Raw genomic sequence first — 13,901 nt, forward strand, 5'->3', positions numbered from 1 at the left:
TTAGCAGAATTTAGGATCTGCAAAGACTGCATCAGGTGGCAAAATATATAGCCCCGGCCCTTGATAAGTCTTAAGCACGTGCAAGAAATAGATGTAAGTATAATGAATATCTATAATAATACAATTCAGGCTTAATTGTCTCAGTGTTCAATAGAAGCAAAACAACTTGCCTTTCGTCACCAATCTCATGATAGCTGATATTGAAGGTGCTGAACTATTTGCAGATGAATTTATTGAACTCACTAATAGTGAAAAGTTATCTCAACAAATTTATAATGCTGACGAAACTGGTCTTTTCTGGTAATATGTACCATGGAATACCTTGATAAGTTCTACATAAAAGGCTCCAACTGGTCTCAAAGATTCCAAAGAGAGACTAACAAATTTAACATATGCAAATGCTGCAGGAATGCATAAGTGTAAACATTTCATAACTGCAAAAACACACGATCTCGAGCATTAAAAGAAGTAAAGATTTCCCCTGTTATATGTATATTGTGCAAATAAAAGAGCTTGGAGGACACAAGTGTTAATGAATTACTGGTTTGAAAATCATTTCATACACAACGGTACGGCTCATTTGACTAGTTGGAATTCTCGACACAGCAATTACAGGACTTGAACAATGGAAATTTCTAACTGAACAAGAAATTAGATCTATCTATAGAATTAAAGAGAAAAGTATTAGCACACAAACACAAAAAAAGGAACTTAAACAACTTTCATTGAGAGAAATGTTTAATAAAATAAACAAATAAATATTACTTATATTTTGAAAATATTGATACCCTTTAGATCATAAACACTTCATTATTTCATATATCATGATTTCATATTTTTGATTTTATACTTTCTACATGCCGTCTTAGTAGATTTAAAATGATGATCTAATATCTGGAAAAATCTGAAATCTGGGATCACCAAAGTCCCAATCTCAAGGTTTGTATTATATTCATCTTTGTGCACTAGAGCGGGGAGGGGGATATTTAACTGCAAATACGTGATTAGTCACAAACATTTGGAATACAAAATATAAGACTGTATTAAAATCATGACATATATGAAGAATGAAAAACTTACCTCAGAGGTTGAAAATATTCGCACAGGTAATCAAACCTCTTATCTGGTACTGGAACACGACGTATCTAAAGAAACACATATGAATTATTCTAACATAAACCATAAGTTTTAATTGGTGAATAATACAGGGTTTCTGTATTATAACTGTACAAAATGCAACTTGATAATGAATATTAAAAGTACAAATTTGACCAAAAAATTTAAAAAAATTATTTTAAAACATTGATTGAAAAAGGCAGTGGACAATTTCTTTAAAAGAGTGAATGCTGTAGATATACATATCACAGTAACTTCTGTGCAATCTGTACAAATAGTTTTGATTGATACTTCTCTTTTATAATGGTCCCATTGCCTTAGCACGAATTAATGGCAGTCCTTGTGCAAGTCAGCATTCTTAGCAAGAATCGGAGGATTGCATGTGTTTTTCATCGTATTAAACTGCTTATATCCACGTGATTTACACTTCATCTGCACATAAAAATTTTCTTCATAAAAATGCTTACTATTTTCAGTCTGCCATTGACGTAGAAAGGTGCAACAGCTTTTTTTCCAAGAGAAACATATTTTGCCTGGCGAAAAAATTTGTGGAAATGGTCGTAAGATGGATTTGTAAGTTGCAGAAGAGACTATTTGGAGAAGCAATGTTAGAAATTATAAAAAAGAAAAGGATCTTCATGTGGGCAAATGGTTTAATGGATCAAGAATATCATTTTTCACTGGATTGAGATTCATGTATTGTTGGACCAAGGAACTCACTTCATTGCGATGATGCAACAAACAATTAAACATGGGACATACAGCAGTTGCTGATTGGGACATGAGGGAAGTGGACTGTAATATCATGATATCAACCGGAAAAATAGGAGCACCTGATAACATTGTCAAATTGATGAATCTCTTTTTGTAAAACGGAAGAATCATGCTAGTAGAGTTCTTCCAAAAGAGTAGATTTTAGATGACATTTGCCGCAAAAACAACAAGTGCTTCTTAGTTCAAGTATGCAATAGAAGTACAAAAACCCTGGTGGCAGAAATCTATGAACACGTGAGGGCTGTTGGAAAGGCTATCGAACTGAAGTAATTGGGTTTCAGCCATTTTACAATCAATCATGGATATAACTTCGCTAATTCAACGATTGGAGTTTATACCCAGAATATCGATTGATTATGAGGGTCTGCAAAACGGTGGAACACAAAGCACAGAGGCATGGCCCACCATCACCTAGAATTGTACCTGGCTGAATTCATCTTCCAATACCACTTTGGTCATGACAATATGTTTGATGCATTATTAGCTGCAATTTCTGAACTGTTGTCACCAGGAATTATCCACAAAAATGAATGTTTGATTATGTTTATGCTTATTTTGTCTGATGTAATTTGTTTTGCCATTTTATACACACTGCTTATTTTGTTTAATGAAATGCTTTTTAATCCTATTTACCTATAAATAATAAATATTTCATAGTTCGCACGGAAAGGCTTCAGTACCCATTTTACAATCTTGTCTGTCGAGTTACCCCATTGTTTTGTTTTATTTAATAATAGTAAAGCACTGAAGAGCTATCTGCCTATGGTAAGAGATGTCTTTGTAGAGGACTTTTTAAGGGAAACTGGCTCATATACATGTTACACATGCAGAAAACAACTGAAATGACCATGCAACCAGCTTGTTTGGCAGAATTTGAACCCCGGAAAGTGATCAGCGATTTTACTGCTCAGCCGCTGATAGTCTATATTTCATCTGTCATTCCATTATGAAATTACTATTATATTATACCATCATTCTACTTATTATATTACTATATATACTTATTATTGTATTATTAAACTACTACATTAATTTAGAAATTGGTTGGGAAAGGCTGGTAGCGGTAAATAACACGTAAAAAATTTGAAAAGGCTATGGGACTGCTATAAAAGAATACTGCCTAAAATATTCTGCCATTTAAAATAAAAAATTGTAACTGATGCTTAGTTTACTGTTAAAAAAATTCATACAAAAACCACACATCTGTAGTAATCATATAATCCATGCCCCCCTAAAAAATATATTTAAAAAAATATTTGGTATTTTTATTATCGGTAAGAATTATTAGGTTTTACAAAGTTTCTGATTCAAACCCTTAAAAATATTAAACAATTATAAATCAAAAATAATAGAATAGCTTAAGGGCTAAAACAGCTAAAGGGACATTTAAAAGAATGAAAAATGCCCCAAAACATTTTATTTTCCTGTAGATGAAAACAAGTTGGGATCTAAAGAAAAATTTTCATAAAATGAAAATAGATAAGTTAGCAACAAATTAATGGCATCATAAATGAGATAAGTAACTACATTATTTTGGTAGTGAAACTCTACTCCTTCAATTGCTACAGAAAAATAAGAAAAAGAACTTTAAGGGAAAAAAACAAAAGGAAAGTTCTGGAAAATTTGGATAAATAACCTGATTATTTTGCAATCAAAATGAAAATTACCAATGATGCCATCTTCTGATGGAAAAAGGAAGCAAAAATGAACCATAAGGTAAAGTAAGAGGATTGCAAATTGAAAAGCGAATAACTGAATTCAAAAATTTTTACAGATATGGAAAAGTTAAAAAAAAAATCCAATTTACTAATTGAAGATGTCCGTTGAGTAATTCTGGCAAATGAAAATTCAAAAATCTGGGTTAAAGTTTCATCAATGTTTAGCAATAAACGATTTATACATTTCTTTTTCTGACCATAATTTTTTTAGTATGAAATTTCACTTCTTTTTGATTTGACTGTTATATATAACAAGCCAATTTATTATGAGATATTACTCCCGTATGAATTTATTTCATACCATAATGAATTCTTCAGAAATTTGTATTAATAATATGGTATTAAAGCACTGAATTACAAATCTGGTTCATTATTAAAAGGAATGACTTAACAGCCAAACTCATAAATTCATCAAAATTTTGTAAATAGTAAAGAGAAAAAGATAACAGCCATATTATTCAATTATTTGGAATGAAACAATGATGTTTTGTCTCGTAAGAAGACATTTTTTTATAAAAAATTTGGCTGATGATACAAGGTGAAAAGACTCCATCAATAACGCAACTGCTTTTAAATAAATCTCTCAATATTCAAAGAAAACCTTTTTAGGATGGAAAATAAAAGAATAAAATGAGATTACCTTTCATTTAGTAAGACTGACATATAAGATTTGACATCTCGAATCTTCTTGCAGAGGGCAAAGTGAGAAAGTTTTAAAGTATACTGCATATAATGAACTGAAAGACAAGACTGACTGAATTCATTAAAGATAAAATCTTAGTTACAAACTTTATTGCCATCTAAAGAAAACAAAATGACATCAATATAACAGATTGAAAAACCCAGCTATTTGCCTAAATTATTTAGATTTAGTCATGAATTAGGATATTAAATTATATGAAATCAAGATGAAATTATAATATGAAACCAAGATGAAATTATTATAAACCATGATGGTTCATGCTTCTAAATTTCTGGGAAACTGAAATAAATTTCTTACAGTGAAAGAACTAGGTAGTGGCTATGAAGTAGTGCTTAAATTATTAATGAGATCAAAATGGAATAATAGTTTTGTAAATTTTGAGATAGAATACAGTCTAGCTGCATCCTGCAGAATCTTGGAATTTTAAGCAATTAATTGAGTCAAAATTAAAATAACTTTTCAAAACAACATAGTTGACTGCAAATCTAACCAACAAAAAAATTTAATTAATTCATATTTTTTATTGTTATCGTTACTTTATTTTTTCATGTAACATTAACATATTTTAAATGGCTTTTTTAAATTTTTACTCTTCCAAGGATGGGAAAGAATTCCAACAAAAAAAAACTAAATTTAGGGATTCTGCAAAGAAAATTATAGTTACAGGGGTTTCCTGATTTGAAGACAAATAATCAAGCAAATTAACAGCAGATGGAATATTTGGGTTCAGAACAGAATATATATTTGATCACAGTTTTTATTTTAGAGAGATCAGATAAGGAAAGATCTTCAAGAATTAAGCAATATATGGTCCTTCATCTTAAAATCTAAAGTTAAAATTTTTAAACGTTATTTAAAATTTCAATATATGTGTTCTAACTCTGAAAACATATATGGCTTTTGGTTATAATAAACATTTAACATATATAGCAGTTTAATTATATACTTTTAATCAATTTTTTTAAGCCTTTGCACTGACTGGTCCATGTCAGCCTGTTGTAGATATGTTGTTATGAAAATTGGCAAGTGAAGATGGTTAAAATTTTCATACAATGTACAGAATTAATGAAGAATACTAGAATAAATAATAAAAGTAAATACTTATTTTCATTGGGATCAATGGTACAAAAAGGAAAGTTTTCTGCTGGTACTTGACTGGCTGTTAAAATATTGAACAGAGTAGATTTCCTAAGGAAAAAATATAAATATTTTTTAAAGAGATTTAAGTAAATGAATATTATATATATATTACAAGTTCCACACAATAAATTTAAATCTGATGTCATCATGATATCACATAATGTGAAACTGAGGTAAAAACCACTTTGGGAATAAATTTTTTTTTGGTTCACATGCAAGCTTCTCTTTCACTGATTTGAATTTTTAAACTGAAGTTAACAATATCTGATAAATGTACAGATCAGTTTCAGGTCTGGTTTTAGGATTTCTGGGACCCTTGGGTGCAGTTGATGCCCTGCATAAATTATTCATATTAATAATTCAAAAACAAAATATATCTTCATTTAATGCTCACTTAATAAAATAACTTAGATGACACCTTTCAAAAATCAATGCCCTAGGTGGCTGAGCTGCTTACAGGAAGTAGCATGAACAAATCGTCCACTAACTCAGCTACTCTTGAATGTGATACTACCTATTGTCTATTCACGTAATGAGCCCCTTATTAAGTTGAAAGCAATGTTGTTTTACCCTGATATGACCTCAAATCAGAGTTATAACAAAGTAATGTAAAAAGGTAACTATCATTTGTGGAAGATGCGTTTTGCCAATTGAATTGGTGCTCATCTAGTATTAATCTGGTTGCTGTTCTGCCTTTGTCAAATTCAGCATACCCAAACTAAATTTGTTTATGGGATATGATATTAGCATTTAACGTCTCTACCATCTACTGGTGGCAGAAACAGGAATTTTAAACATCTCATGTGGGCAAAAAAATTAAATTGATGTGTGAACATTTTCGTATGATTATTTTACATAACTTTCAACATGGATTATCAAGACAAGAGTGCTATGATGATTATACAGAGATAAAGCAGCATCTTACAGCACAGTAAAAAGGAAAAGAGAAAAAGAAAAAAAAAAAAAAAAAAAGGTATAACGAATTCAATCATGGTCAATTGGTCAATGTTCGTTTCAGGAGGAATTCTGTGAAAGTCGTCTAAAATCAGTTGTTGTGCATGAACTAATAAAGCAAGATCACCATGTGTCATACTGTGAGATATAGGCATCTTTGGGCTTTAGTATGACAAGCATCAATAAGATATTGCATGAACATTTAGCTGTAAAAAAATATTTGTTTGCATCGGATCGCACATAATCTGGCAAACGCTCAAAAGAAGGCTCATGTCGATTGGTGCATGAAAACATTGGGAAAGTACATTCAAGGTGCATCAAAGGCTGTGTATATAACATCTACACAGGTAACAAATCATGGATCTAGTATATGCATATGAGCCTGAAACAAAACAGCAATTGACTGCATGGGTCTTCCAAGATGAGCCAAATCCAACAAAAGTTGTTTGCAGAAGAAGCACATCAAAGGAAATGGTTGCCTGTTTGTTAGGCATTACCAGCCATGTGGTGACAGTGGTATTACAGCAACGTCAGACGGTCAGTTCAGAATGGTACACGATCATTTGTTTGCCGGAAGTCATCCAAGAAATTTTAAAAAAGCGGAAGAGGCAAATCATTCATCATGACAATGCAAGCTCTCACACATCAGCTCTGTAACGGCTCCTTTCTCTGAAGAACACTTGGTCACTCACCCTCAAAAAAAGAACAGAGAACCCTCTTCTCGACTCGGCCAAAAGACGGGAGCAGACTTTTCTCTCGGTGGCACGTGGAAGTAAAAAGAGATTGAGATGTGGAAAAGAAAAGAGCAGATGCTTTTTGTGCACTCCACTGTAGTGAAAATGTATTTTTAAAGAATTCTCAAATGTAATCTGTACACAATGGTATACATATAAGTAAATATTTAGCTTAGAACAGGTTTTGTTTATTTGACGAAGTTACGACTATGTTATAACTGGTGGTAGCAGCTGTGGGATTTTAAAAGGCCCACTAGTCAAACGAAGACGTGGTCCTTGAATTGAATAGTATCCTCTTGATTGTATGAGGTTTCCAGTTAAGACCGAACCATCCTGATTCAGTGAAGTTTTAACAGAACTCTCATGCAGTTTAGAAATTAGCACAAGTTGTTATAATGTTCTATGTAAGTTGATGAAATGAAATTCATCCTGATTTTCCCATCGTGGGAATCACCCTGATTCTAGTTTCTTCGTTCGATATAAGTGATATTTTAGAGAACCGCCAGGGTTCTGCACGATGAGTTTTCTCCATCAAAAATCCTCCTGTTTTTGATGTTGTTGGAACAATAAAAATTCAAGTTTTCTTAGCAAGGTTATCATCTAAGTGATATTTTAGAGAATTGTCAGGGGGCTGCAGAACGAATTTTTTTCATCAAAAATCATCCTAAATTTGATGTTGTCGGAATCATACCGACTCCAGTTTCTCTTCGTAATGTTATATTCTAAGTGATAAAGTTTAGAGTATCGCTACCGTTCTTACTCATTTCCTATGTCCCTTAGTTAATATTAAAGTTCCATACTGTGAAGGAAGAATCAGCACATTCTACAGAAAGTTGATCTCATAAATTTTTGTGTTTGTGCGAATCATGTGATTCTGAAGATTGTATAGAATAGATACAGTATCAGTGAATCTTTATCTAACAAAGACATGAAATGGGGTAAGTACCTTGATTTTTATATTAAGGCATTGACTTACTCTACATAATTAAGACACAATAACACGCCGAATAAATACTAATTCAGAAGTCAAACAACAAAAATCAGCGTTATACCTACAAAATTTTCACAGGACTAGTTTCGATGGTTTTACCAAACCATCATCTTCAGCTGCAAAACCACAAATGAACAAGATAGGAAATAAAAACCACTTTGGGAATAAATTTTTTTTTTTGGTTCACATGCAAGCTTCTCTTTCACTGATTTGAATTTTTAAACTGAAGTTAACAATATCTGATAAATGTACAGATCAGTTTCAGGTCTGGTTTTAGGATTTCTGGGACCCTTGGGTGCAGTTGATGCCCTGCATAAATTACTCATATTAATAATTCAAAAACAAAATATATCTTCATTTAATGCTCACTTAATAAAATAACTTAGATGACACCTTTCAAAAATCAGTGCCCTAGGTGGCTGAGCTGCTTACAGGAAGTAGCATGAACAAATCTTCCACTAACTCAGCTACTCTTGAATGTGATACTACCTATTGTCTATTCACGTAATGAGCCCCTTATTAAGTTGAAAGCAATGTTGTTTTACCCTGATATGACCTCAAATCAGAGTTATAACAAAGTAATGTAAAAAGGTAACTATCATTTGTGGAAGATGCGTTTTGCCAATTGAATTGGTGCTCACCTAGTATTAATCTGGTTGCTGTTCTGCCTTTGTCAAATTCAGCATACCCAAACTAAATTTGTTTATGGGATATGATATTAGCATTTAACGTCTCTACCATCTACTGGTGGCAGAAACAGGAATTTTAAACATCTCATGTGGGCAAAAAAATTAAATTGATGTGTGAACATTTTCGTATGATTATTTTACATAACTTTCAACATGGATTATCAAGACAAGAGTGCTATGATGATTATACAGAGATAAAGCAGCATCTTACAGCACAGTAAAAAGGAAAAGAGAAAAAGAAAAAAAAAAAAAAAAAAAGGTATAACGAATTCAATCATGGTCAATGTTCGTTTCAGGAGGAATTCTGTGAAAGTCGTCTAAAATCAGTTGTTGTGCATGAACTGATAAAGCAAGAACAAAGTTCTAAGTTCTATGAAGAACTAAATTATTTAAAAGCAATAGCTATTGACAGGGGCTTTTCACCCAACATTATTAATCAAGCAGTTAAAAAATTCTCATCTGAACACACTAAAAGCCACACTCTTATTTTAGGAGATTATAAAAATTCTGTTGACATTCCCTTCTTTCCATCAATTAGCTATAAAGTTGCACATATTTTGCAGAAATTTAACTTTCAGGTTGTTTATTCTCCCATCAATAAAATTCCAACTTCTATACTCAAGGACCCCATTCCGGATATGAATTCCTGGGGTATTTATAAGATTCCTTGCCAGTGTGGTTTAATTTACATTGGCCAAACTAAGAGAGCCTTAAAATTTCGCGTCAAAGAACATGAGGCATATGTTAGAAAAAAGGAAACACAGAAGTCTTCAGTTGCTCAACATTGCTGGTCCGAAAATCACACTTTCAATTTTTCTGCTGCCAAAATTATTCAAAAAACATCTTCCATTGGAGAACTGGATTTTCTAGAGGCATTTCACATTCATAAAAATCTTTCTGTTCTAGTTAACGATCCTAATTCCAATCAAAATTTGCCTTTGGCTTTTAGAGAAATTATGTTTTAGTTCTGGTTTCGCCAACAGATGGCGCCACTTGCTTATTCTTGTTCAGGCTTTCTTATCTTATCTAATCATTATTTCCTATCTTGTTCATTTGCGGTTTTGCAGCTGAAGATGATGGTTCGGTAAAACCATCGAAACTAGTCCTGTGAAAATTTTGTAGGTATAACGCTGATTTTTGTTGTTTGACTTCTGAATTACTCTACATAGTTAATTTTGTTAAAAGTTGATACATTATTTTCCTTGCTATGTATTTTAACTCGTACTTATGTGTTTGTTATGGCAATAAATCATAAGGATTACTCATAACAAACTGCATAATTGTTGAAATAATAAGATAGAAATTCAGTAACAGAAAATAGTGAATTGAAATTTACTGTTGTTATTTGTTGGTTATGTGCAAACATTTTTGAATGTAACATCCAACAAAAATTAACTACATTTGGTATTGATGTATACTGATTTTATTGTTATTTAACAGTGACAGTTTTTTGTTGGCTTTTTAATGCAATACACATCAGCACTGTTGCAGTTGTGAAAACTGAGATTTACTAAATTAAGTACAGTTGAAATTTATTTAACACGATGACTGCCACACGCATTTGACGTGGTTTGCCCATGACGCCAACTTGAAATTATTATGCAATGCATATTATGTTGAAATATGATCTGCAGAAGATAACGTGAGTTATATAATCGAGCTTAATGCATTTTCTGTGGTGGGGGTCACTAAGACCCAATTCGTTAGTGCTGTAAATGCAACCACAGTGTGTATTAAATTTGAATAATATTAAGAAAATTTCAAGCATTTCGAAAATTGTAGTACTGAGTATAATGAATTATTGTTATGTTAAGAATCAGATCATGTTATGACATTCGCAAAATCACTGTGCATTAATGGTTGCTACTAATAATGATAATCTCGGTAGTATTATATTTTTGATTAGCGTGTGAAAATTCTGTACAGAAATTGAGTGTCGCACAAAGGCTCCAGTTAAAATGGCTTTCTTGGGGAAAAAGATTGACTTATACAACATAGCAACAGAATTAGGGCAGGAGGCTATAACGAGTCTATAAGTAGCTAAAATATCTGATTCAAAAGAGTGCAGCATACGACGAAGAGTTCGTTAAGGGTGTTTTCGAGGGAATAGTAAATGATAGGTTGGAGGAGGAGAAACTCAGAGAACAAGAGAGAGAGAATTGCCAGGCTAGAGAGATAAGACAATTTGAATTAGAATGGGTAAGGATCAAGGCAATGGGCAGATCATCCCCTATGGTATCAGAAAATTCAGGGTCGAGTAATAAGCAGTTTCATCATGATATACAAAAAATTATTCAAAAACTTGATTCGGATAGTGTGGACATTAGTTTCTGTCTGACAGTGTTTCAGAGACAAGCGAAGAGATTTGTTTTCAAGGAGAGCAACTAGGTAGCTTAATTTGTTTGCACTACTGCCCATGGAAATCATATAACTTAATCTAAAGGACCTGAAGAAAAAGGCAGCGATTACATATATGTAAAGGATCGACTCTTAAAACGATTTAAATTGAGCCTCAAAAAATTCAATCTTAATTTTATTCAGCATCAAAGAAGATCAGATGAAACATGGAGGGATTTGAATTTTGCTCTGAGAAATTATTTAGACGAATAGTTAAGTGGTCTGGAAATAAATGACTTCGAGAAACTAAAAGATTTGATGGTTACCGATCAAATGAAATGTTGGGTCAGAAGCGAGGTCAAGGAGCATCTCTTGAACGACTGGGTAAAAGATACTTCGGCAGCCAAGTTTGAAGATATGTTAGATGACTATAAAGATGTCAGAGGAATTCAGAAGAAATCAGTCCATCCGAGATATCAAGACTGAAGGAAGAATGATATGAATTTAACTGATCCTAAAGATGTAACAAGGTATGACGAGAAAAAAAAAGGTTTTGTCTCGGACAGAACAATCTTTGACCCTACCATAGGAATGGAGAACAAGAAGCAGACGAAACAAAACATTTGAAAACAAAAGACTCCTAAGCGTTTCAAAAATGGCTTGGATCTTAGGCCCCAGTGCCCAAAACTCATGGATAAATCATCAGCCATGGTAAACAACATATATCAATTTAAAAGTGCAGAGCAATTGTCACCTCTGTTTATCTCGGACGCAAAAGTAAATGGTCATCCTATTAAATTACTACGGTACACCGGAGCAAGCCTCGATTTGGTGAGTTGTAACTATACGACTCCGGAAATGTTTACGGGAGAAACAGTATGGGTGAGAAGCCCTTTGGATGTGGAAGCAAAATGCCTGCCATTAGCATGTGTAGAGCTTGAGATGAATGAAATTGGCCTCATCCAAACTCAAGACGCAATCATTGGAGAGGATTTAGACAGAGGTATGTATATTCTGTGAAATCAAACCGCAAGAAGATTGAAATCACCAGTTCCAAATTCCATAAATGCCGTAGAGATGTGGGCTATGGCCCAAAAGAAAAGTCAAACCCCACACGAAGTGGCGGATTGGGTTTCGAGGAAAGCGACTTTTCGGAAAGAGGAGGTAAGTGAGTCTCGCACTCCAATCTTTGACCCTACCATAGGAATGGAGAATTTGCTACTGCAAGCAAAGAGCAGCAGGCAAGAAATTGCTCTAATAAAGACTGACCGAAGAACATTTAGTGACACCCAGAAAAGGTGTGAAATGTTAAAATCAATTTATGACTCTATTAGCTTAAGAAATGGAGATCAATCATCGAAACAAACCTACCGTACTGAGAACAATCTTTTGTTTCGAGTTCAAAGAGATTGCTATGGGAATGAGGAAAAAATGCTAGCAGTGCCGATGGAATTCCGGATGAAAATCTGAGCATTATGCCACGACGGAACTTAGTGTCATTTGGAGGTTACAAAATCGAAGGATAGGCGTTAAGGGTATTTCTTTTGGCCTGGTTGCTATAAGGAAATTGAAGGTTACGTTCATGCCCGTGATAAATGTTAATGAGCCGGGAGACCAAATGTAAGGAAGAAAGCACCTTTGAAACTAGTGCCTGTGATTCAAGAAATTTTTTCTAAATTAAACAGTGACGCAGTAGGCCTCCTTGCAGTTGAGTTACAGGAAAACATTACATAATAACAGCCATATGCTTGTTGTCTAAATACCCTGACGCTATTCCAGTAAGTGAATTGAAGTCAGTGATGGATGCCCTGATTAATATTTTTAATCGAGTGGATTTTCCAAAAGAAATCCAATGTGCTCTCAGATGCTCTTTTGTAAGCGCACTTAGTATGGAATTTTTCGACAGGTTTGGGATTAAAGTTAGTTTGGTTAGCCACCCCCAATCAAATCTGATCGTACGTTTCACTAGAACAATCAAACGGCTCTTATGAGCTCTATGTCTGGATGTTGGGATGGATTGGGAAAAACACCTTCCCTCAGCATTGTTTGCCTTATGAACAGTAACCCATGAAAGCACAGGATTTTTGCTTGTCAAATTAGTGCATGGTAAGAGTTTAAGGACAGCTGAAACCTTATTTGAGCACTGGAGCAGCAGAATGAAGAAAATTCAGTAACTCCATATGTTTTTGAACTAATTAATAGATTAAAACGGTGTTAGGAGATTGCAGCGGAAAAAATGGAAGAACTGAAAATTAAACATAAGATATGGTATGACAAAAATGGTGTGAATTCAAAAAAGGGGATTTAGTATTGGTTTTTGTTACATCGACACCGAATAAGCTCATAGTTCAGTGGTTGGGGAGCCAAGAGTTATCAAAAACAAAATATCGAACACAAATTACATTGTAAAAATGTCTGCAAAAAAGTCTCACATTTATCATGCTAATATATTAAAATCCTATTATAAAAGACCAGAGGAAATCAATGCCTTATCATCTGAGAGTAAGAATGAAGAAGGTGCGGATCAAAATGTAGATTTCTCGTATCTAGATCCAACTCCTAACATTTACGACTTCATAGAGATCACCCAATCCAGCAACTTAGGAGAGTGGTTGGAACCTCACCAGGTAGATCAGTTAGGAGACTTACTAAGGAGATTTTCTAAGAGTTTCTCCAAAAGAGCTGAGAATCAAGGAATTAGTAGTGCATAACATTGAATTAATAAATGATAAACCAGTTAACGAC

The 13,901-nt window shown here is 33.4% G+C and overlaps 1 protein-coding gene across 2 annotated transcripts in view; it reads right to left on the reverse strand.

Moving 5' to 3' along the window:
* LOC118201142 (obg-like ATPase 1) overlaps positions 1-13,901 on the reverse strand; it is a 129,067-nt gene that overhangs the window by 104,342 nt on the left and 10,824 nt on the right. For both annotated transcript variants that reach the window (XM_085820561.1, XM_085820562.1), the window contains exons 3-4: positions 5,417-5,499; positions 1,081-1,141 (exon numbers count right to left, since the gene is read on the reverse strand). In XM_085820561.1, the coding sequence (XP_085676687.1) occupies positions 1,081-1,141; positions 5,417-5,499 (144 nt within the window). The remainder of the gene's footprint in view (positions 1-1,080; positions 1,142-5,416; positions 5,500-13,901) is intronic.

The sequence above is a fragment of the Stegodyphus dumicola genome, chromosome 7 (assembly GCF_044657685.1).
Source record: "Stegodyphus dumicola isolate Sdum_Otavi_A_Nest chromosome 7, ASM4465768v1".
NCBI lineage: Eukaryota > Metazoa > Arthropoda > Arachnida > Araneae > Eresidae > Stegodyphus > Stegodyphus dumicola.